At 33.0% G+C, this 25,466-nt stretch overlaps 1 protein-coding gene across 1 annotated transcript in view; it reads left to right on the forward strand.

The window, feature by feature from the left end:
* Positions 1–575: 575 nt before the first annotated feature.
* LOC130901163 (branched-chain-amino-acid aminotransferase, cytosolic) overlaps positions 576–25,466 on the forward strand; it is a 45,498-nt gene continuing 20,607 nt past the window's right edge. Inside the window, exons 1-3 of the mRNA XM_057812301.1 lie at positions 576–897; positions 21,990–22,130; positions 23,708–23,917. Of these exons, the coding sequence (XP_057668284.1) occupies positions 874–897; positions 21,990–22,130; positions 23,708–23,917 (375 nt within the window). The 5' untranslated portion in view covers positions 576–873. The remainder of the gene's footprint in view (positions 898–21,989; positions 22,131–23,707; positions 23,918–25,466) is intronic.

The following is a 25,466-nucleotide window of genomic DNA, read 5'->3' on the forward strand; positions in this document are numbered from 1 at the left end:
CGCTAGTGTAGCAAGTGGAAATGATGTGAATTTAGCAGTTATATATTTTATGTACAATTTTCGAATAAATTTGTATATTAATAGTTCCTTTGAAATAGTTTTGACTTTTAAAAAAGAATTTAATTTACTATCCTACTCTAATAGTTTGTGGCGCTCTTTTTAAAATTCGTCCACTTGCTACTATAGCGTCACCTTAATTTGCTTCCTTTCAACAGACACCGAGATGGTTCTCCTTAACTCTACCCTCCATAGTGGTGGTATAACTTCATACAAAAAGCTTAAGAAAATGTTATCAATTTGAATTCGATAATGACCTTACATACATCTACCTAGTATGGGACATAATAATAAATATTTTAATAAATATAGATTTCCATTACAGAAACTATAAATATTTATAATAAATATCTGTTGTTGAATGGTAAAAATGTATTACTGACCATGTCTTACCTACCGATTTTAAACGTTCATTGATAATACGGATAATATAGAATAATGATAAGAATAATGTATCGGTAAGGTCATGATCTCTTATTATCATATTTCGACATAACACTGATTTAGTTTGACAACGAACATTGCTTCGAATACATTACTGCTGTTTCTGTCTTACAATATTACTTGTCCTCGAGTTTTCGCCATTTCACGTTGCGTCAGTTAATTAATAAATATATACACAAGTTTTCCAAAAAAAGATAACTCTATTTATATATAAAACGAACTAATTACTAAATTTTGTAGTTTAGTTTGTTGTTCGGACGACTTGATAAAAATTAAATTAAATATTCCATCGACGTGAACGACATTTGCAAGTTCCGATTGTGATTCGAAGAGTGGAAATTGTTTTGTGCATACATATTTTTTATAAGTATAATGGCTGTCATTTCTTCAAAACAGGTACGTGAGAAATTGATTTGAAATTATTGAAATTTTATCTACACTTATAAACAGTGAAAGTATCACTTTATCCGGCAGTAGAATAATTCGCTTTATTTCCTAAGTAGAATTTACTAGAATGTCTTTTAAATGTTTGTTTAGAATTCACGCCATGATTTTAAATTTTAAATGTTTCAGTTTAATAACAAAAAATATCTTTAAATGATACAAATTCAATGAGTTGATGATGGGTTAATTTATAGTATATCACATAACAACCGCAGAAAGTGACATTTAGCAAACGCGAGTGTGTTTATCACTATCGAACGAGTTATATACAATATTTTTCCTACGATCCCCACAGCTATAATCTTTTTTATTTGAAATGATTACAAAAATTTATAGTAATATTATTATTTTTAAAATGAAAAGAACGTTTTTGGTGATTTATAGTTTGCGATATTTCTTGGGCAGATTTCAGGTTTCCTGGTTCGCCAATAATGTTTCTGATTCCAATAAATCCCTAAATCCATCTATATAACCTTTTACTACTGTAGTTTCCCTTTCTCTTGAGGGTCCTAATATCGCTTCCTGCATCCACCAGGATTGTCGCGAATGACTTTCGGAACATTTGGTAAACACAGATAGTTAGCAATTACTCTCGGTACATCATAAATTAATACATGAATTTGTTTAATCTTTATTGTATTTGGTGTGTAACCATTGGACTTGCGCTTTAGTAGTACTTCAAGTTTTGAATACTTGGTAATATTTAAATCATGATATATATTAAGTGTGGTGCATAAAATCGAGTGATGTGTCCAAAGACTATTTGGTTTAATTTTCCTAGAAAGTTCTTCTACTTAGAACATTAACACATTTCAGGAAAAACAATAATTGATTCCTTTTTCTTTCCGCCATTTCTTGAACTGAGTACGAGGATGGTCCCAGAAGTACCTGGTCTGACCTAGAAATGGTGGTAGCTGCTTGAAGAATTAGAAACTACACAATCAATACAGCATATGTTTTAAGTTTGAAGAATCCATGTTGTTTAGTATTTGTTTGGAAGCCATCAAAAGTGAACGTTTTCAGAGAATTTGAAAACATGGAACAAATTGGTCATCGTTATGTGATACAATACTTTTATTTGAAATGCATTAGCACAACCAATATAAAGGCTGGGCTAGATTCTACTCTGGGTGAGATTGCTCCTCCTTTATCAACAGTAAAATATTGGGTTGCGGAGTTTAAACGTTGCCTTACGACCTATGAGGACCAGCATCGCAGCGGTTGACCAAATGAAGAGACGACTTCAGAAATGCTGAAAAACGTCCAAAAAGCGGTACTGTATGATCGTTGACTAAAAGTGCCCGAGCTAGCAGGCTTAGTAGGCATTCCAAAAAGTGCGGTACATCGCATATTAACTGAAAATTTCTGAAAATTTACACATGAGAAAGCTGTGCGCAAGTTGGGTGCCAAAACAAAAGAAAAATCAAAACAATGGACTGAAAAGGGAGAACCGAATCCAAAGAAGGCAAAGACTGTTCCATCTGCAGGCAAGGTCGTGGCGTTGGTGTTTTGGGAAGCGCTTGGGATAATTTTCATCGAGTATCTTGAAAAAGGAAAAACTATCAACGGTGAGTATTATGCAGACTTATTGCAACGCTTGAGCTAAGAAATCAAGCAAAAACGGCTGCATTTGGCTAAGAAAAAAGTGTTGTTTTATCAAGACAATGCACCAGCTCACACACCTGTTGTTGCAATTGTCGATATTAATGAATTTGCATTGCTACCTCTTGAACTCTACTCTCCAGATTCAGCCCCCTCGGATTATGTTTTGTTCCAAAACTTGAAAAAATGTCTCGGTGGTCAAAGATTTTCCAACAATAAAGAGGTGTTGTTGGCAGTTAATGTCTATTTTGAGGAGCTTGACGATTCTTATTATAAAAAGGGTATCGAATTTCGATGGGAAAAGTGTATGGAGCTAAAAAGAGATTACGATGAAGAATAAATGTATATTTTTTTCAAAAATATTTGTGATTTCTTTGTTGGACCAGATACTTCCGGGACCATCTTCGTATAGCAGATTTGATACCTCTTTTGATATGAGATAAAAATGAAAAGTGGCATTTTTAGCCTCTTCTGGGATATTTGGGAGTGTATTTTCTACTAATAATTCATCGTCACTTGGAGCGATATCCATATTTCAAAAGAATATAGCCCCATAAAAATCGACAAGAATAATCTGATATTAGTTAGTTACCTACTCATTTCTGTTTTTGAACTTTTAAACAACACAATGTGAAATAATTAAGCATCAAATATGTTTGACAATTAAATTATTTAAATTTTCTATTGCGACGTACGAAATCAACCAATTGTGCGTAATTTGCCATAAAACTCTACATTCAATCACAGATGAGTTGCCAAATATCTCTACAATGTTGTGTGTTAATATATATAACGTGCAAGAAATTGCATGCAAGTCTCTGTAAACTGTAAGAGTAAATAAATTCCTAACCTCAAATTTTATCTACTATTTTGTACTTAGCTTAATAATGAAAATAACAAAACTAAGTTTTACGAAAGTTAGCTGATCTGTTAAGCCAAAAGTAACTAGATTGCAACTTGCACGCAATAAAAATGGCACAAAACCGATAATGCCAAGACATAGCATGAAATAATCAGATGGACTTCATCTGCGTATGCTTTTGATCAAAAAATATTGCGTCTTGCATTGCATTGCACGTTGTATTATCAGACAATGAGCAAGTCATTGCATGCAATCACTTGCAGGATCAATTCAATGGACGAATATTGCACGTCATTTTATATTATGTCATCGCGACATGATTACCAGTAATCAAAATTCCATAAGAAAAAGTAAGCAATTTTCTAACCTCAAATTTTATCCAATATTTTGTGATCGGTTTAAAAAAGAAAATAACAAAGTAAAGTGAATAAGGAAAAGTGCATTACTCGTAATAATTATATCTGCTGCTACCTTGCATTTCAGTCCCATGCACAGAAATAGATTAGATGAGAAAACATACATTCGGGAATGGATGAAGAAGAATTTTAAAAACTCCTAATAAATATGAAACATAACTATGAAATTATTGGCAAGAGACGTAATATCAGCAGATAAGAAACTCATTTCTCTCTTCTTTTTATTTATTAAGTATGTTTCCGGTGTTCCTTAGTAAATATAGGATAGAAAATACGTGAATTTTATATATTGAAAATATTTAGAATTTATCAAAAATACTACTGATTAAAATATGTAAAGGCAATTAATTTGTCCGACAGAATTGCCTGTAAAACATTGTCATGTTAGAAATTAGCTGAAGCTAATAATTTAATATATAAATACTTTTATTTTTCTTTCTCATGGAGCATTACTCAAAGTAATATGTTTATTTCTATATGAAGATTTGCAACAACTTGTTTTTGACAATTCTGATCGTAAATTATATGAATACTTCAACGGGCGCAACTATAGTTCTTCGAATATCAATTGCAGATTATAAAAACTTGCCGATAATAAATTTATTATTTTTATGAATACTTTTAAAAATACGTATTTGTTATGCGAGAAAGTAATCGTTTAAGGCAATCGAATCATTATAAATTGGACGGCATTATACGCCATTTTTTAAACATATGCACTTAAATGTAGTCCTACTTGGAACTTGGAAAAAAATCATTATTTTACTTCGTTAACTTGTTACAGCTGAATATTAGATTTTAAAAGGTAAATAGGCGAGTAAAATGTACCTGCCTGTTAGGGAGTTTGGCTTAAATACGGTACCAGACGTGAACTTAGCCCTTTTTGTACCCCATTCGTGTTTTTTTCTGGAAAAAGAAATTTCAAAGCGTAAACCATGAAGGAAAATAAATTCTTTTCAAATAAAACAAAAGAAAAAAACATTTTATTTCCAAAGTATCCTTATAAATACTCATGGTAGTTAGAATCGTCTGATCATTTGATTGAATTATGATGGGTTGTAAAGAGGGTGATACCACATACTCATTTTCTTCTTTGATAACATGTTCAACACAGTTTTTCCAAAGCTCTTGGCGGTCTGTTGCTAGAACTTTCTTTACGACTTCTACAACCCCTTTACTCAGTTCTGGAAACTGATTACATTTTCGTAATTCTGATTTTACGTTTGCCCATATTAACTCTATAGAGTTAAATATGCAATAGTAAGGAGGTAGTCTGAGAAGAGTATGACCCTGTTCTTTGCACATCTTGTCAATACCTCTAACTTTAGACCTTTAACAACAATAAGCAATTCTTTGTTTGTTGGGCCTTTTTTACGAGCCCTGACGGAAATAGAAATATTTTTTTCAGACTTAAATGCTAAAATTTGATAAAAATACTACTATTTGGTATCTTAAGGAGTTGCCCCGAGTGGTAGGATGCGTTGTCCATAACAATACTGACTGTGCTGGAATGTTAGGTAAAAGCTGTTCACTAAACCACTTTAGTATGTTTCTTCTAGATAAATTAGAATTTCGGTAGTCTTTTATCTGACGTAAATAATCTTGTGGCCATAGAACGATCTTTGACGATTCGGTTATTGCTATCCGTTTATTCAGTTGTTTGTATTTAAAACCACATGCTGACAAAACTTTTCGCAATGTTTATAAACTGGTATAATTGTATTCTGGATAATCTATCTTTCATATTTCTGTTTATTTAAAGAAATTTATGAACGCCAATGCTTATCGTAAACGTCTGGCAGGAAAATTTCGAAGAAATTGTGTACATTCAGCTTCGGCCAATAGAAATGCATTTATGTTTACGATTCGATGTTTTCATTGGTAAACAGTGGAGATGATGAGTCCACGAGGACTGACGGTTTGTTAGATATTTATCGAATTTTATATGGGGAATAAACATTTTTTTTTCTTAATTTGAAATGAGTGCCGTGTCAATGACGAGGTCGTTGTAACTACTTTTAACATTAAGGGAAGTCTACGATACACCACTTTGATGATCCCCTCAAAAGATTTTTTTCTCAACCAAAGAGCAATATGTATGTTACTAATCCTTAGCAACCAACTCAATATATAAGGGGGACAAATGCCTCAATCTAAATTCAAATGATTAGGTACTTATACATTACTTATACATTTTTTGTTGATTCAATAAAAAAGTTGATGATTACTACTTAAAATTAACTAGGGAATAATTTCGTTTTATAATTAGCATTCAATTAAACGAATATAGGAGAATATAAAAAAAACATTTTCATTAACTCAAAAGAACAAAGTACGTCGAAACGTTTATTTTTACATGTTATTTTAAACTGATTTTTATAGAAAAGAGACCTAAAATCAAGACAAATTATCACAAAAAAACATTATTATATATTATTAGCAATTCAAAAAAACTGAAAATCTATGATTGTCATTAGACTAAAGATTTGTTTACATACGGTAGTCCCTTTTCATTTTTCGTTATTTTTTCTACTGGTCTTGATCCAGCTGGTTTCCTGGCGTAGTTCTCTCTGATGTAATCCGTCAGCTCCCTCGGTTGGATGTTGGGACATATCCTCAGCTCTTGGAATCTTCTGACGGTTTCTTCCATAATATCTCGTATCTTCTTTCGGTCCAAGTATCAGTAGATCAGCTGATTTATGGTATTGTATCCCCACGCTTTAGACGCGTAATGATGGTCCGGATGAGTGAAGCTTGGGTTCCCAGCTTGGATCATCTTTCAGTCGTCTTTTTACTTTCCTCGTCTGATCCACTAGATTCGACGTAGTTTTTGAATGTTAGATTGTCTTCCAGGTATTTGATTTTAGTGAATCAGATGTCACTTTGTCTTCTGGTTCGTATTCAGGTACGGTGTAGCCTTTATTTCCGTTCTGGTCGTCTTGATATCGGATTTCTTCTTCGACTCTAACTGAGAAATCCAAATGTTCATTCGGGACCTTATTCAGGGTGAATTGGTGGTCCATAACTCTTCTAAAAGCTTTTCCTCTTCCTTATGGGCTAGTACGTTGACTAATAATAATGGTGAGATCTTTCTTCCAATCTCTCTCGGAATCTAGGTGAGCTTCTATAGTACTGGTATGTTCCCGTTCGTAAAGTCTTCGCTCTGAATCCGAATTGTCTTATCTGCATCTTAGCTTCTTCGTTTATTCTTTTCGCTTTTTTGTGGTTTTCCCATTCTGTTGGCTCTCAGTTTTTCAACCTGATGAACCCTTAAAGATATTGGAGCTCCTCTTGAAGTTGTTATCAGTCTCAAAATTAGCCCCATATAAATTAAAACGAATAAGGTGGCATATTTTTAGAGCGTTTGAACAAATTTTCCTCTGATTTTCTACTAGAAGTTTATATTATTTGAACGTTTTTGAATGTAATGGTCTTAAATACCCATATGTCCGAAAAATACAAAAATAGCTTTGGAGATAACATTTTTGACCCATAATGTCCTACAAAAATCATTTAATATAACAAAATAAAGCATTTTAATAGTACTAGGTGCCAATTGAACAATGCCAAGAGTGAATATAAAAGAAAGTGATTTATCAAGTCTATAGGATGCAATACAAAAACAGTAAAACCAAAACTTAGATTTTGAACATAAACAGGATTGCAGGAAATGCCAGAAAAAAGATCAAAAATCAAAGCGAATAAAATATCAAAGCTTCATTTCATAAAGGAAATCACCTAAAACGTAATTAGAAACTCACCCAAGTGAGGTTTAACTTATTTTACATATTCTACTAGAAATTCATCCCGTCAACTTTTCGATTAAAAGAAACTTGATTGAAATAAATTCTTATTGTCATGTTGTCAATAAATACTTAACAATCATATTGACAACATCTTTAAAAAATGTTATTTACGTTGCATCTAGTGTGTCAAGACAAGTTGGAACCGGCTTCGGTTTTCAAGTCTGATAGTGAGATCGTGTCTATTCTAAAACTTGGATTTCGAATGACGCATACTAAATATTCAAATCTGTCTATGGTGATAATGTATTAACTTTAAAAGTGGAAATGAGTCAGTTAAGGACGATGAACGGTCGAAATGAGTTTGAATAAAACCCATATACATTGAGTAGACAGGCAACCGCGTCATTAATGTTAGCTATACATCAATAGTAAACATAATGAAAGAAAATAAAATGCATCCCTATAATATGATACCTGGTCAGGAGCTCATGGAATGCGATTTTGATAAAAATTATTCTTATGAACGAATGATGTACATGTGGGATAATAGTATTATTATTCAATTAAAAACGTTATGTTTTATGAAGAATCCCATTTTTCACTTAACGGTAATCCTAATCGGCAATATTGTGCTACAGCTTAACGGAAAACCCTCAATGGATAAGAGAAGAACATAATTTGGGCAACTCCATTCATGGCTCCGGCCAGTTTATATCCTGATCCAGAAAATCCTTAATTTCCAGTGATTGCGGCATAGTTTCAGCAAGATGAAACACCACCACGTTACCAGAAAAATGTCCGAAAGTTCTTCAATACAATACTTATAAATCGTTGCGTAGGTAGGCGAGGATCGATAGAATGGTCAGCGCGATAACCTGATCTTACATTATTAGAATTATTTTTGAGGGAATATGTGAACGGTATTGACTACAGGACGCAAAACAAAGAGTTTCTCTTGAGATCAGATCGAACACTCTTAAAATATTAATATTTGAGCAGGGAATGCTAAGGGATATATCATTAGTTTCTTTTTATTTGAGAACAATTTGAATGGAGAACATAATTTGAAGTGATTTCATATCATTTTATTTCTGACTAGTTTTTATCCTGATCCAGAAAACCCTTAATTTCTTGTGAATGCGGTGTGGTTTCAGCAAGGTAGAGCTGCACCACATTATCAGAGCAATATCCGGAAGTTCCTCAATGCAATACTTATCAATCGTTGGTAAGAGAGACGAGAATCGACAGATTAGCCAGCGCGATAACCTGATCTTATATGATTAGAATAATTTCTAAAGGAATATGTGAACGGTATTGAGTACAGGACGTAAAATAAAGAGTTACCCAACAGATCTTAATATGTTAATGTTTGAGCAAGGATTGCTGAAAGCTATATCATTGGTTTCTTTTTCATTAGAGCTATTTGAATGACGAACGTAATTTTGAATAATTTCATGTCCTTCCGTTTCTGTCACATTTATATCCTGATCCAGAAAACCCTTAATTTCCAGTGAATGCGGTATGGTTTCAACAAGGTAGAGCTCCACCACATTATCAGAGCAATGTCCGGAAGTTCCTCAATGCAATACTTACCAACCGTTGGGTAGGGAGGCGAGGATCGATACATTGGCCGACGCGATCAACTGACCTTACATTATTAAAATTATTCCTATGGGAATATGTGAACGGTATTAAGTACAGGACGTGAGATAACGAGTTACTCTTGAGATCCGATCGAGCACGCCTGATAGGTTAGAAGAAAAAGAGTTTTATTTACGATTAACATATTGCCAAGACGTCGCAACGAACATTTTGATATTTACTTCATTGACATTTTTAGTTTTTTTCATTTTTGCAATAGAAAATGTATACCATAAAATTTTTGGATAGACAGTGAAGGGACCTTTCAAACGATGTCACAAACCTGTACTTCCTATTTAAAACATTATAATTTAAATTTGACGTATTGTGGCATTTCATAAGTATATACAATAACCGAATTAATAATTCTAACTCAGTGTATTTTCTAATTTCGTCAAAATTTTGAATATTTGACGTTTGCGAAACGTAGTCAAAGTAATGAAAACATTTCCAAAATATCCCTTTGCATAAAAAATTGTTATTATATATGTTTAAATAACAAAGATTCATTTGCAAGTGAAATTGTTTTCAAAAACAATACCTGATTATACAAACAATTCCTTTAGAGCGCCACAGTATTTGAAAAACTAAACATTAACAGCAATGATGTAAGAAAAATTCCAATAATGACACAAAGATCAAAATGATGAAAATTCATTAGAAAAATGGTGAACATATATTAAACTACGCTTCTTTTCAACTCAATTCAAATTGAATGTATTCTTTTCTTCAATTTTTACATTTATTTATCTTTTTATCATAAAAACCACTGAGGATGTAGTAATAAAACACTAAATATGTTCAAATCGTCCAAATAATGCCAACGAATTAAAAAACAGTTTTAAAACTTTTATCTTATATTCTTAAGCTTGAAAACAAGCGGGTTTCAAATTTTGGAAAGTCATCTGATGCTGTATCAGGACATAACGGTTATTGTCCGAAATGTGTTCTAACAGAAAATTTGTCCACAATGGCTGTGTGAGATGCTATGTTATCATAGTACTCAAACAATCGTTAAATGGCCATGTCCCCCAGACATAAAATTCGATTTTCATCATCTTTCGAATTCAAGATGCTGGTGTCAAATAAAGCGTTTTTGATTGGACTGCACTATTCATACATAAAGTAAAACCGAGACAGGAATACCACGAACTAGTTAAGACTATTACAAATAATCTAAAATATACTTACAACATTAATAACCAAAGCTATGAAAATGATACGTGTGGTCCGAAGATGTTCAAATGCTGATTCACTATCATATTCCCTAGTTCAGAAGAAAGTACAAATAGACATTCAACCCGTTATATATACACGAAAAAGAAATTTTATATAAAATGCGAAAAGTTAAGCCGCCATTACACCCATTTCTTCAATCAGAGTGCTCAATTTATTTTGTTTTGAATATTTGGCCACCCCGAGAATCCCCTAATAATCATGTAAGTGCAAATCAAAATCTACGCCTCCAAATTTATCAATTTTTCCATCCATTTGAAGAAATTGTATTATTTTCCGATTTTTATCCCGATTTTTGAGAATCCGTGATTCTGATTTCCTTTATAGATAATCAATGTTATCACATTTTCAAGCAAATTATGAGCAGTTACAATGTGTCAGGTGTCATCAAAAAGACTGTGGCCAAGATTTTATGAGAACTAAAACGTTCCTTGTTCCATTTTTTCTTGGGGTATAATGGTCTTAGACTAATGATAGATTTAGATTTTTAAATCGTCTTGATTTTAAGTTCTTCTGATTTATAATATATCTTATAATATCTTTGTAAGAGAGATAAAAATTTGACATTTTGACTACTTTGAGTATTTGGAATCAATTGGAACGAAGTCTTTGTCAGCTAGATTATGAGCGTTATCTTAATGGGACTAAATTAAACACCAAATTACACTTTTATACATATTTTTATATTGTACTTGACCATAAAGTATAACAATAATAAACATTACTTACAGTAATTACTTAGAATCATTTGATAAAATTCTCTGATCTATAGCGATCTACGTCCTGCGGTGCTGCCCAATCTCCATTTCTCTCAGTCCTCATAGTCCCTTGGTTTGGGACATTATCGTGATTATTCCTTTTAACCAGGTGATGTTCCGCCTTTCTTATTCACGTTTTCTTAACATTAATCATTTCTCATATTCTGATATTTGGAATATGTTTTGGTTAACATTAAGGAAATAACAAATAATGTCAATGAACTCTCCAAATTCTTTTTGTTCACATTTACCCAACTACGGAAACAAAATTCTTCACATGAGTATTAAAACTAATCTAATATGTAGAATTTATCTAAAATTTTGAAAGATGACATCAGAATTATGGAGGAAACTAACAACCTGTTAATTGTCGCTCTTCCATCAAACTACCCTCGTATTAATATCAGTATTCCTGATTTCAATGTATCGATGAAAAATAGCATGAATATTGGAATATAGAAAACTAATTTAAGTCTGTTTTAAGGATCTTAATAACCACTTATACTTACTTTAATGTATTACATATATTCGCTAACTAGACTGAGGGGACCAAGAAAATGAAACGGGTGAAATATATTTCAGAAGTAGTATTGAGATCAACTGATTCTGAGGCCTCGACTGTTTCAAATAATAAATACAACCAGTCAATTTTCCCTTAAGTTTCTCTTAAACACATTGAGTTTTTATTTTTTCTTCTAAAGGAAGGAAAAAAATGAATTGTCCTCCAATATTGCTAATTTCCGTCATTTTATCTATTATTTCCGTTTCGAAACCGATTTTTACAATCGTGAGCTGCGAGTGCACCGATCTCATGTGCCCATGGACCAACATGAAGCTCGAACTTCGCTCTAGATTGCAGAGGTAAGCGGAGCCATGGAATGATCAATTAAATCTAACATTCAGATATGCAGTGAACGTGACTAACGCCGAGCAAATTGAATCGCTGGATTTTTCGCGCTAAGCATCAGCTACTTTCGATTTGGGTTTCTGTTTATCAATGAATTAACGGGTTTTTTAAATAAAAACAATTATCAAAATAATGACAGTGTAGGTGCACATACATTCAGCAACTTCCGCTGTTTATAACTGTCAAGTTTTCAATTTATTATTAATATTAAGAGAAGGGATGCTAATATTTGTTTTATTGTAAATAAAAAAAAAATAATGGATTTACGTAAATAGATATCAATGAACTTTTGACATTAGGGTGTGTAATACAACGTTTAAAAATAATCGTTCCAAGATTCAAAACAACTTACTAAATAACATTGTATATTGCAAAAGCTGGTAGCGATAATAAGTAACCAATATTACCACATCGATTTTTTCAAATATATTTGTGTAAACTAAATCAGTTACATTTTATCGTATAAATTAAATTTTAACATAATATTTTGGGTTACAAGAAAAATTTTTCTTTCTATTATGAACATGGGGGCCATATCAAAGCAGCAATTAGTGAGTTTCATAGGTGTACAAATGGAAATAAAAATATTTATATACTCGTAATAACTCGATGAAACTCAAAATACATTTGGCTTTGGTGGAACTTCCAAATTTGTAAAAAATGTGGAGATTAGATTTAACGATGTAGAATGTAGATTGGGTGACTTTGGAAATCACTGGTTTGGAAAATATACTTTAATGCGGCCACCAAATTCTGATAGACATTTTTTCTCCATTTTTCCACCGAATCTGCCATCAGGCACGAGAAGAGAATCTACCTCTTATCTTCTTTTAGAATAGCGAAGCCATAATGGAGCATTTTCGTTCTGTGGAACGAAAATGCTCCATTATGCTCTAGACATTTTTTAATAACAGTAATGTTTCTATTTGAAAATCATAATGAGAGTAGCGAAAAAGCCAAGTTGGATTCAGAAATAGTAACTTTTAAATTATTGCGTCAGTAAGAATAATATTGGAGGAAACAAAAGAGCAAACTGAAGGTATCTGATTTTTGTAGACTTTGGCACAATAAACAGAAAAGTAATGTGGAACATCCTCAAAACGCACGAACCATCAGATTCCAGAGTAGTACTTTTTTATAACAATTGTACAGCCAGGGTAAAACGCAAAGTAAATTATCCCAGCAAGTCAAAATTGAAAAGAGACTGATGCAGAATCTCCAATCTTCTTTACCATTGTAATAGATTGGTTGTTGAGGAAAACTGAGGATAGAAGGTGAGGCATCAACAGGAGTTATTTGAAAAACTAGAGACCTTGAATTCGCGGATGTCAGATGTCTATTAACAACTTATAGAAATCACATGCAAGAGAAAACTAACAATCTACAGAATAACTCATGGCCATTTAGTTTAAAAATGAACAGTAAAATAACAAAGATATTAGGAATAGCAAAACCGAAACAAAAAGCGCTATTATTTGGAAGGAACAGATATAGAGCAAATTGAACAATTTTGCTATTTAGGCAGCATAGAAAGTATAAATGAAGATAATGAAACTATTATCGAAGGAAGAATAGGCCGGCGCAAAAGACTTTCAAGTCACTACTTAAAATATGGTCTTCAGAAAGTATTTCAAGAATAAAACTAAGTCTGCTTTATATCAACAGATACCTACGAATTATAAGGAAAATTTTTTGGCCAAACAGGATAAGTAAAAAACACCTCTGAAACTTAACTGAAGAAAATAAAACAAACGTACAGATTACGAAGAGGAAATGAAAACAGACAAGCATTAAATTATAATACAATAGGCAAAAGAAAAAGAGGCAGACCTGTACAAACATGGAGAACTATCGAGGAAGAACTGCAACAAATAAACTCAACATAGAAATAGGATACAGAAATAGCTAAAACAGAAGAAAATGGAGAACTTTCGTTAAAAAAATTTGATGTAACCCACAAAACTACTATTTTCATGAAATTTCGTGTTTAAGTATATTATAAAGATTTAAAAAAAGTTGTCGAACCGAACTGATTATGAAGCTCTACTAGTCGTATTAGAGTAAAATTTTATTATTTTTCAAACTAAACCTAATCTAACCACCTCTAAATACTACAACAAAGGCAGATAAAAGACTCTATAGAATGTATTTGCATTCATTCAACACTTCACCTCGAAAAATGTTAAAAATTTAGTTCAGTGTGGCATTGCAAGAAACTGACTTTAAGGGTCACTGAACTCTCGAATTTTGCGAAAATACTGAGATGTTTTTGCGACTGATTAAATTGTCATTTTTAATGGTTATCATAAAGTATTGTTTGAAAATTTAGTAAATAAATACAAAAATTTATAAACGATTTTTTCTCAAACATAATCATCCATCTCATATAGAAGTTATATTTTTGAAATTTATACTGTAGTCATGCATACCAATGGGCCTAAGCTATTTTATGCCACTTTCTTCCCAAGTCTGTACGTAGAAGTTAGAATGACTTAAAATAACAGAATTATTTCTATTTTATATAAAAAACTGATAAAAAGTAGGTACACTATATTCATTAAGTTCATTATTTTAATGCACGAGATGCAATGTCTTCCATACCAGTAGCGTCACTCGTCAGATTAAGACAATGACTTATATCCAATTACGACAGTCTGCTTGGTAACATATTGCTGGCCCAAATGTTTGTTTGATTCTGGTTGTGTGGATCAGGATTTCCAGTTTTTCTTATTCTATTGTTGAGAGGCTCATTTTCTAACGTTTTTTTTTTCCATATCAATCGATTCTAAACTATATGAATATGCAAAAAGTGCATGGCAGTGTTGTTTAAAGCATCACTGACATTGATCATGAGGTAACGTTTGGTTTATAAAATTGTTTGGCCTATAAGGATCTTCAATATCATTATCAACCTATTCGTAAGAATCTGAAATCTATTTTTCCAGTTACAAAGTTTTTCAGTTTTCCAATTAAATGCACTACCTACAACAAAAATAATAAGAAGTACTCAAGGTGTCCATCTCTTTATTTATACTTCTCCTGGAGTATCTTCGCATGTTTATTTATTTATTTAATATTATTAAACCTATACTTTACCTGAAACTTATTGAAATAGATCTAAAACTCCAGTATTTCCTTGCTAGTTAAATAAGTTGTAACTAATGCTCGGAATTTTGTGTATTGAAAATTTTTTATGCTTGAAAATCGTGCGTTTTATTATTTTTGTGAACAAAAAAATGGATATTTTGGAAAAAAAATTAATACGCAGAATAAATTGGGATAAATTATGTTCACAATATTTGTTTTATGTTATACATTTTTGTAGGATAATGATCTTTTTAATCAATGAATTGTATACTTTTGATAGTCTGAATTAAAATTAATAATTAAGTCAATTGGGATAATGATCTTTGTACTCTACACAGGGCAATTTTGTAGCAACTCAGCAATTTGGAACTTCTTTCGTTTGTGGCTGAATCACCATTCAGGCAGTCATTAAAATATTTTAATAGTTGGTATCCAGTGTTTTTATTTAATAATTTGAGGTTTTCCATAGATAAAGATCCCTTTTCCGCTTTTAATTGCTCACAACAATTTTCCAACATCCTCAACGATTTTTATTTGGACAGAGAGAGAAAGATTTTCTTCATAGTAACCGGCAAACCTTCTAAATGGGATCTAATAAAAGCCAATTGTCGAACTCACTATTATGATTCTTAATTTGATAATTGATTGTGCATTTGATCACAAATTCAGGCGGAAGTGGGTAATCCATTATGCTTTAATATTAGCACTGGATATAAGGAGATTTTAGGAAAATTTGGATCAGTTTATTTACTTCAAGGAACACTTCTCGAATTTTTTCTGCAGCTCGTTTTAATGAATGAGCCGCACAAAACACCTAGGCCAATTTTGGGTAATATACCATAATATAATATACCAAATGTTGCCCCGTTTTTATCTGTTTCATGAAACAGAAACAGAAACTGTTTCATGATTGGTTTTTTCTAAAATTATGCACGATATTAAATGGGGTGTTAGAAGTTAGTTGAGGTCAAGAATGCCTGCTATCAAGGAGCATATATACAAGCCACGAGCATCCGTTGTTTCATCTACCATTGTCTAAATGAAATTATCTGCCAAATTTTCTTCGATTTTTTTGACAGTTAATATAAAACTCACCAAAACACTCCATTATCCTCCAATCCGAGTATTGTTTATAACAATGTTTAATAATAAAATCCATGACTTTCACTGTTCAAACAGCATTATCACACACTTTTAATGAAAACTATTTACAAATGCACTCAAAATTGTCTTAAAGATAGTATAGAAAACTGAGCATAGAGTAAAACAACAACAAAAACGGACTCACTCCACTGTCATTTTGAAATAAACAACTGCTAGACCACAAAGTACTAAGTATTAACACGCATTGGTCGCAAAAGAAAGCTGTTGACAATTGTTAAGATGAGAAAAACATCTTACATAGGACACATCTTACGCAAAGACAAATACCTACTGTTACATAACAGGGCAGAGTAGAGAGAATGGAAGGCATCGACAGGAAGAAGAAATCCTGGTTCCGTAACATAAGAGACTGTACAAATTTCAGCGTCGGAGAATTGTTTCATGTTGCGAGGGACAGAGACGCATTTAAAAACGTGGTCGCCAACCTTCAATGATATGAAAAGAAGAAGAAGACCACAAAACTATTAGTAGCGCATTTCAATACTACTGACTTCTTTGAGATCTACTGGTGATAATGTATATGGCTTATAACAGTTTATGTTTCCGTACTCAATAAATCCTTGTATAACTTAGTTCAAGTTCAGGGAATGCATATTTTAATCCAATTTCCGGATTTTCTAAAACAATTTTTATGAACTTGTGCGATTGTATTCAAATGAAATAACGCTTATTTCTTTATTCAAATAAAGCTATAAGTAAATAGAGTTCCTTAATCCCAAATACGTTTCGTTACTTTATTTTACAACTTATAGAGACTCTCACTCTGTTGTATATTTATACGACGGTTGCTACTTAAGTTTTGAGATATAGCACTGATGTGAATATGTCAAATTTGACATTGTCATCATAAAGTTTGACATTTCTAAAGGCGAACGTACTCCGGATATTTGAAATTAATCTTGGTCAGAAAATAGAATTAAATCCATTTCGATGCTGAGGGTAAACTGATATTGTAAGATCCTCATGTGACATACCATGAGGTTGAGACATACTTAGGCATTAGTTCCACTCGCATACATTCAATATTATATGAACATTAGCCTGTCAAAAATATTTGTCGTCGTTGGATATCGCATAGTTTCGCTCAAAAAAAGCTCGTGTTGATTGGTGCGAATAAATGCTGAAAAAATTCGATAGCGGAGCTTCAAAAGACGTCTATAAGATCGTGACATGTGACGAATCATGGATCTTTGCATATGAACGAGAAAATAAACAAAAATCGACTGTATGGGTCTCTGAGCTCGAGCCAAATCCAACAAAAGTTGTTCGCGCGCAAATCACTTCGAAGCAAATGGTCGTCTGTTTTCTCGGATAGTACCAGCATTTGCTTACCAAATATGTCTGAAAAAATCAGGGAAACCAATCGCAGAAGACGAATCATCTCCACCCCGACAATGTGAGCTCTCCCCATCAGTTCAAACAAAAACGTTTTTGAACATGAAATTGATGGGTCATCCATCACCCAATGATTTCTTCTTATTCCCGCAGAAAAAAAAATAAATTGCGAGGTCAACGTTTTTCTATACCTGAAAAAGCGGTTGATGCGTTCAAATCACGTTTTATATATTCGAGAATATATTATAATAATCAGCACTATGTGTCCTGTGGTTCTTGCAAATTCTTCCATAATATATGTTATTGGATAACTCTAAACATTGATTCAGAGTAATTGTTATCTATATATTCCTTCCGAAGTTCTCCAATAGTAGGAACAACATTTTGTTTGTATGAATCGTATACAGTATTTTTTATCTCCACTTATAGCAAATTATCAATCTTTTCGAAATTTTCAACGATTCTTTTATTTCTGCCGAAGTTGCTGTTGTGCTTTATATTTGGCACAGTTAAATATGGTGCTTTTTTTCTTCTGATTTCGAAAATATGTAGTTGCATGTCATCTTATCTTTTCTATTTCGTGTATCAAATATTAAGCACCACCTGTAGGAATCTTTGGTGGGTGTCAGTAATCTACTAACTACCTTCTTTACCATATGATATTCGATAAATATGTATAAAATATGCTTCGTTTGGTTAAGTTTGGAACCATAATATTCATACTAAAAACACTGTTTACACTACCACTACATCAACACTTACGAAGGTGTAATTGTGAGTGTTGATGCAGTGGCAGTGTATTCAGTATGCATAGTTCGGAACATATTTTCTTTGAAGAGCAACATAAAAAGTTGCAGAAAAAGAATATATGACGTTTAACTTCAAGTAATAATATATTTTTAAATATTTACACATACATACCAGGGTAGCTACTTAAGTTTCGAGATAAACAAATAGAAACAAATATTTATAATTGGATATGGCTTTATCGTTTTTAAAATATTCTCAATTAAGATCGACACACTATTTCATGCGTTGGAACCAATTGTCGAAGTATTTTTTCCATTTCGGTTAAGGTATGCTTACATATTGTTTTTGTTATGTAACTATATAGTTTTTCTAATTAAAATGTGTAAATCTGGTGTTTACTTCTTTTGCTTAAAATCGGCTTCAGACTTTCTTGCATTCTTTAAATTACCAATTTTTGGGATAGAACAAGGGTCAAGATCTGGTTTATTGCATGACGAGAAGACTGCAAACTAAATGATCACTATTTGCCATATAGGATGGCACTTACTTTATATTAGTTTAAAAATTTAGTTGGTTTGCTAAGAGCTTTTGTATGAAATATGCCTGTCCAGAAACAGATGTCACATTATAATGTATTATTATTGTATTGGTTTTCTTATTTACTCATAATTTTTTTCTATAGGTGCCTTGAAGTTATAAACTTATTTGATTTATTTAAACACTTACACTAGACTTAACTAACTTATACATTTGTGTGTCGTTCCGTTCATTATGACTTTTAATTATAAACTAACTGACTCCGCTAAACAAACTCGTTTTTATATCCAAAACGAATTCCTCAAATATTCTAGAAAATAAACAAACAAAACAAATAAATAAAAAGACCTTCCTAGAAATTAGTTGAAAATAAACAATGTAAACAAATCGTCTACTTTGTAAACAAACCTCAAAGGAATTCCTCTTTCGCCAAATTTTAGAGTTTTATTATCACCGGATCGGCTTCACGGACCATATACTGGACTTGTTCAAAACATTAAGTCCTTCTTAGATGGAAGCTCCTCCTGGAACTCATGTATAACGGGGACTGGATGTTTAAATAGGCAACTGGACCCATTCCTTTTCTTTACACGTCATATAAAAATAGCAGGACACCGTCTTTACCGATGACGAGGTTGATAACTGCCAAATTAATATGTGAACCCCGGTATCATGGAATATCACATCCAACGCATGTTCGCGGAGGCTTTGAAGCATTTCCCACAAATAGCAGGTGGAGGATCGATCTTCAAATTCATTTTTGATTACCAGGTAGAAGATGTGTTTGATTCTCAGTTTCTTGCCGGGGGCTGGGGTCTGTCCTCAAGTTTTTCTTATTGATCAAACAAACAAAACAAATCCTGTTGTTGTTCTGAAGTGACTCCATATCTAGCTTTGCTCATGGTCTTCTTCGAACGGCGCTAGTCGATTTTGGTGGACTACTTTCGGTTTTCCAATGGAAATCTTGCTCATGCAATAGATGAATGACATCATTTCTTCCTTTTTGATTAAAGATGATAGACCTTCCCAGGACTTTTGTAATTTTGGAGAAAATTCCTTTCTCCTCGTCTAGTTGTGCAGCCATACTTCATCATCTTTAAAACTGCCGCCTGAGGCTTCCGTGTCGTATCGTTTTTTAATTCTGTCACTGGCAACTTGAAGATTTGATTTGATACTTCTTGGGACAGATAACTGCCAATGGTCCTATTCGATCTCTCGACCATTTCATCTGATTGTGGATATAATGCGGTTGTTCTGTTCTTCTTTATCATTAGCTGGTCACATATTTCCTGGAGCACATGGCTCTTGAAATTTTCCACTCCTATATGACCTCCCGATGGACAGTCGTGTAACTTCTTCAGTACCCTGGCTACTCTCGTTCGTTCTTGGAATGACTAGCTATCTCCTCTTTTCGGGACCATTATACCATTATCGTTCTCAAGGATTCTCTTTAAAAGGCCCTCTCCCAGGACAAGGAAATCTCATTACCTTTAGTGCCGGTGCTACTTCTTGCTAGGTATGTCACCAATTTTCTTTTTTTCATTGCCGAAATATTTTCAGGTAAGGATTATTTTTCTGATCTTCTTTGATCGTTGTGGGTGACCATTCATCGTTGACACTGTAGTTCTCGAAACTAGGGCTTCCTCAAATTTGACTTTATTGTTCTGGGCGCTGTCTGTTGGGTACGCCCGCCCAGTCAAGGTATTGACTTTTCGATGACCACAGAAATAAAAGGCAAGGCTACAATCCTGGGTCGGAGCTGCCTCCTTGTAGGCGACCCGTTTCAGTTTTCCCTATGTTTTTGCGGAAGTCCCGGGCTGCTTGCAGGATATGAGTACATGCCCTGGCTTACTAAAATTCCGACATTTGCCCTTTCTTGGCTTCTTGTTAACCATAACTTTCAACTGCGTCATATTCAAGAGAAGCATTCAGGGCAACTACTAAGGTTTTAAGATAGGTTAACCGAAGCGTCTTCATATCATGGTCTCGCAGGCCATCAATAAATGCCTAGATACCCAAACATTTTGTCATGTTCCTTGGGGCTGAAGTCGGGCAATGTCTACCTCGTACTCTTAAAGATTTTTCTAGCTTCTGCCTTTTTCAGCTGCGATTTTTACAAGTATTCTAGATGTTCGTGACTATATCGCATGTCCAGCCTCTTCTTCAGCCGTTGAAGTCGTCAGTTTTTTCAAGAGGTATCGTCTGGAGTATATCTAAGGCGTCTCCTTGTAGTGCAATAGTTAAGCTCTCTGCCTTTTCTTCATCGGACCATTTATCCACTCTAATGACTGCCTCAAATTATTCAACGTAATTGGTCCAAACGTTGGGGCTTTGACTCGGGTAAAACTGCCATTATCTTCAGTCTTGAATTGTGCTTGTGGATTGCAGGATTTCATTTGTTTAATCCATTATTAGAATATCTTTTGTTCTCGAATTTGCAATTGCTTTCTGGCTCCTTGGTTTTCTCGTCCATCATTGTTATTTTATTCTCTATATTCGGGGATAAAATTTTATTTTCGACGTCAGCTGGAATGTCAGTTTTCAGTGATAAAATATCCGCAGGAATATCGCTCTTCGTGGTCGAAATCTTCTCGTTCATTTTAGTAGAAATATCATTCTTCATTCCAGAAATTAACCAGATTAAGGTGAAAGACTTGTCTTTGAAGGAATGAGTTTTTGGATCCAATTCGTCACTTACCAGTGCCACTTTGAGTCTTTATACTAATTCGCCCTTCTTACCGGGCGTTCCTCCAATAAACAAACAAAACATATGAATAAAAAGATCTTTCTAGGTATTTGTTAAAAAAAACAATGTAAAAAAATCGACTGCTATGATAAAAACATATATAAAAACAAACCTCCAACGTTTGTGCCAAATTTTAGAGTTCTATTATAACCGGACAGGACCGGCCCATATCGTGGACTTGTTCGTAACATTATTATTATATCAAAAACATTTTTCGTTCATTCATGATATTCTTTCATTATCTATTTTAATTGTAGAGCGTCTACAGATGGATACTAAAGCATCAACATAAATTAAAACAAACTGTTAGATCCTGTTCCTTGCAAGTTAAAGAAGCTCCTCAAATAGATGATATTGCAAATGAACGTTATGAAACTGATTCGGAAATAACATTCAAGGTAAATTGTTTTTTATATATTTTTGTAACTTTTCAATTTGTTTTATCTACATACATACCTTTGTGCATTAAAGCGAGATTATAAAAACTAATTGTTTATATAAATTTGACATTTTATGCTACTTTTTGGAACCACATACACGAGAGATTAACACTAAAACTTAAGTACAAATCCAGTGAGCAAAATCTACTTAGTTTTAATCAAATGATTGAACAACACGATACTTGCTACTTATTAAATAATCGGTGGACACTTTTTATATAACATATTGTAGATAAGAGTTATTTTATGAGGGATATGGTTTTCTTTAGAGATGGCCCTGATATAGGAATAACTTCTCTGTATGGCCAGGATTGGAAAGACTTTTTTGAGGTTAGGTTCGCGTCGTATGTGCGTTCGGGAGGTAGTAAATTCGGCCAGATAGCAGTTAGATGACCTTTTATTGTGATAAACTCGACCAAATAAATTTGAGATGCAATATTTGTACATGTAAACTTGGCCAGATTTTAGGGTGCCATTTGAAAACCAAAAAAGTGAATTAGATATAAAAATATTTCATTTGAGTTAAGTAAATTGAAGTATACAACTGTCAGATAGATATATATAAACTAATATTTTCAAAAATTTACTAATTCATACCGATAAAATTTTCTAGTTTCTAACGTAACCTAACCAAGCATTAAAATGTAAATTTGCCCCTTTTCTGTTTTCGAATACTTACCTGCCTCTTGTACTCAAGTACCATTGACACTTTACAATTCACAATATAGAAATGAGAGATCGGAAGTATGGAAAATCATCAGCAGAAGCATCGCGACTATTCCAAACCATTCTTAACAAACCGTAACTGAATAGAATTAATATGAAAATATTGACGTGAACGATGCCACACAGTTGCGCGAAGAAAAAAAAGCTGGAGAAAGTATGATTTAACGAAATATCTTGATACTTATCAAATATACTAGTTTTTTCGGTATCAGGCTCAATTCAGTCTTTCTTTCTTCTTTGTATCTTTCGACGCTTTTTGAGATCCTTCTTCTTCGTTTTCTCACTGCTGTGCGTGGTTTAGATGTTATTTTGGCCTTAAATATTTGGCATTGTTTTCTCCGATGTATTACGTCAGTTCACTCATCTGGATGTTAGAGTAGGTCCTTAGTTATCCTCCTAGCTATGTTCTCTTGAATCTTCGTACCACTCTATTTAAAGTATATCAATAAGAGTAGTTGACTGCTTGTCTCAAGATGATGATGCTGGGTTTGGGACTTGTTTCTATGTCTGCTTAGCTAGAGAGCCACAACTTTACATCAAAAATTCTCAGGGATAGGTCAGTTTGGACAAAACACTCCCAAAACTAGTGAAAGATTTCTTTTTTTATTTTCTTATATAGAAACGAGAAATGTGTTGAAGTTGGTTAAATAAATGGAACTTTCAAATTGGTATGGAAAATAGTTCAAATATAAAACCACTATAGATAAAAAACAGTATGTCATGAATTGTGAGGCTCAATTTTTTTTAATATTATCTCAGTATTCTTATACAGCTAAAAAATCATAACAATGTTTTACACTTTATTGCAGGCTAGTGATCTCACTACAAAACTCGCCGATCCGGGAAAACTTCGACCAAAACCTGATGTTAGTGAATTAAAATTTGGGCATTTCTTTAGTGACCATATGCTGAAAATAAACTATTACGAAAAATTGGGAGGCTGGCAGAAACCCAAAATAGTACCATTTGGAAATCTTTCACTGCATCCTGCAGCTAGAGCACTACATTACGCTATTGAGGTAAGATATATTCAAATGAAATTCAAACGCCAACTTAAGCATTCACAAAAAGTAGTGATAAACATGAAGTATCTCCTTTCCATATTCTCCTTAACAATAAAGAAAAAAAATTTAATTTCTATGAAATTTAATACTCGTAGAAAAAGTTTAGTGTGAACATCTGGAGTAGAGCTTTTTTTTTTCTTCATCACTCTGATCCTTCCTGGCGACGATTCCTGTTATAATTACAATTTCTGCAAGGAATATATACGCATACCTTATCACATCTGGTTTGAAAATTTGTCACCATCATATTTACCCCCAAAATAATTTCCATAATCTGGGATAACTTGTAGTGGACAGCAATTTGAAATGTCTGTATAAACTAACGTGTTATGCTCTATTTTGACATAATAATTTCCCATTAAAATTTATTTAAATTTAAAAACATTGCAAAAATGTAATCCAAACAAACGTACAACCTCTTGTGTGTAATTTAATTCTCCCCCCAGTGAGAACCATTGGGATCTGTTAGTCACATTCAGTTGAAGGATATAATAATGTTCCTTATTTTTAGCCTCCATTGACGTATCCTCACGGATTACCAAATTTCTGTTTTATATGTTTTATATTAATGTAACTGTGAAGAATAAATAAATTTAGCTATTAAATTCCAAGGTTTATTGTATTCATTGAAATTTATGGTACATGATCTTAATGGGGACCCACATCATAGATGATTGATTCCGGGTGTCCCTTGAACAATTGAGTTCCATTAAGGTATCAAATTACGTACTTTATTTTGTATAGATGTGACCATAGATAATTATAACCTTTCATACAATACAATTTTTCAGTATTTAAGGGCGGTCAGTAAACAGATAGATGTCTTAATATTCTGGCGTTTGTTCGAGTACGGTTATCGAATTATTGAAACCACGTTTAACTACAGATTTTATTATTTTATAATCATCATATCAACCATCATTGGTTAGCAAGATTTCAACTCCACTTTTTTTCTACAAATAAACTCATTATCTATTCTGCTTGCTCGAATGTATTTATTTGACTTGTCTTATTGGGTTAGGGTATTATACATAATCTGATCAAATTTTAACGGCACTTGGGTATTCAAATTGAATCGGTAACATTTTCATAGATCATAGTTTGGTGAATGAGACGTTTTGGCTTCCCAGCTACTCTGCTCTACAAGAATTTTGCCTCTACATTTGCTTTCAAAATACGCGTATGCTCCTCCCAAAGTAGGCTATTTTACTGGATTTTTGTCCCATTTCCTAAGATGTTAGTTATACTCCTTCGAGGTACTTAACAATTTGAATACATCGGCAGGACATTCGCAGAGTAGATGCTCTGCTGTTTCCATGACTAGCTCGCGCAATATGCAGTTGCCGTTTTCTGTCATACCTATAGTCTTAAGCTTTTTTCTTAAATTGATATACAGCCTACAACCTTTTTATTGTTAATGTAAAGTTTGCGTGAAATTTGTGTTTTCAATAGAACTACGGCTACGGAAACGTTGAAAATATGCATAAGTGCGGGCAAGTCTTGA

Source organism: Diorhabda carinulata, chromosome X (genome assembly GCF_026250575.1).
Source record: "Diorhabda carinulata isolate Delta chromosome X, icDioCari1.1, whole genome shotgun sequence".
In the NCBI taxonomy this organism is placed as follows: Eukaryota; Metazoa; Arthropoda; class Insecta; order Coleoptera; family Chrysomelidae; genus Diorhabda; species Diorhabda carinulata.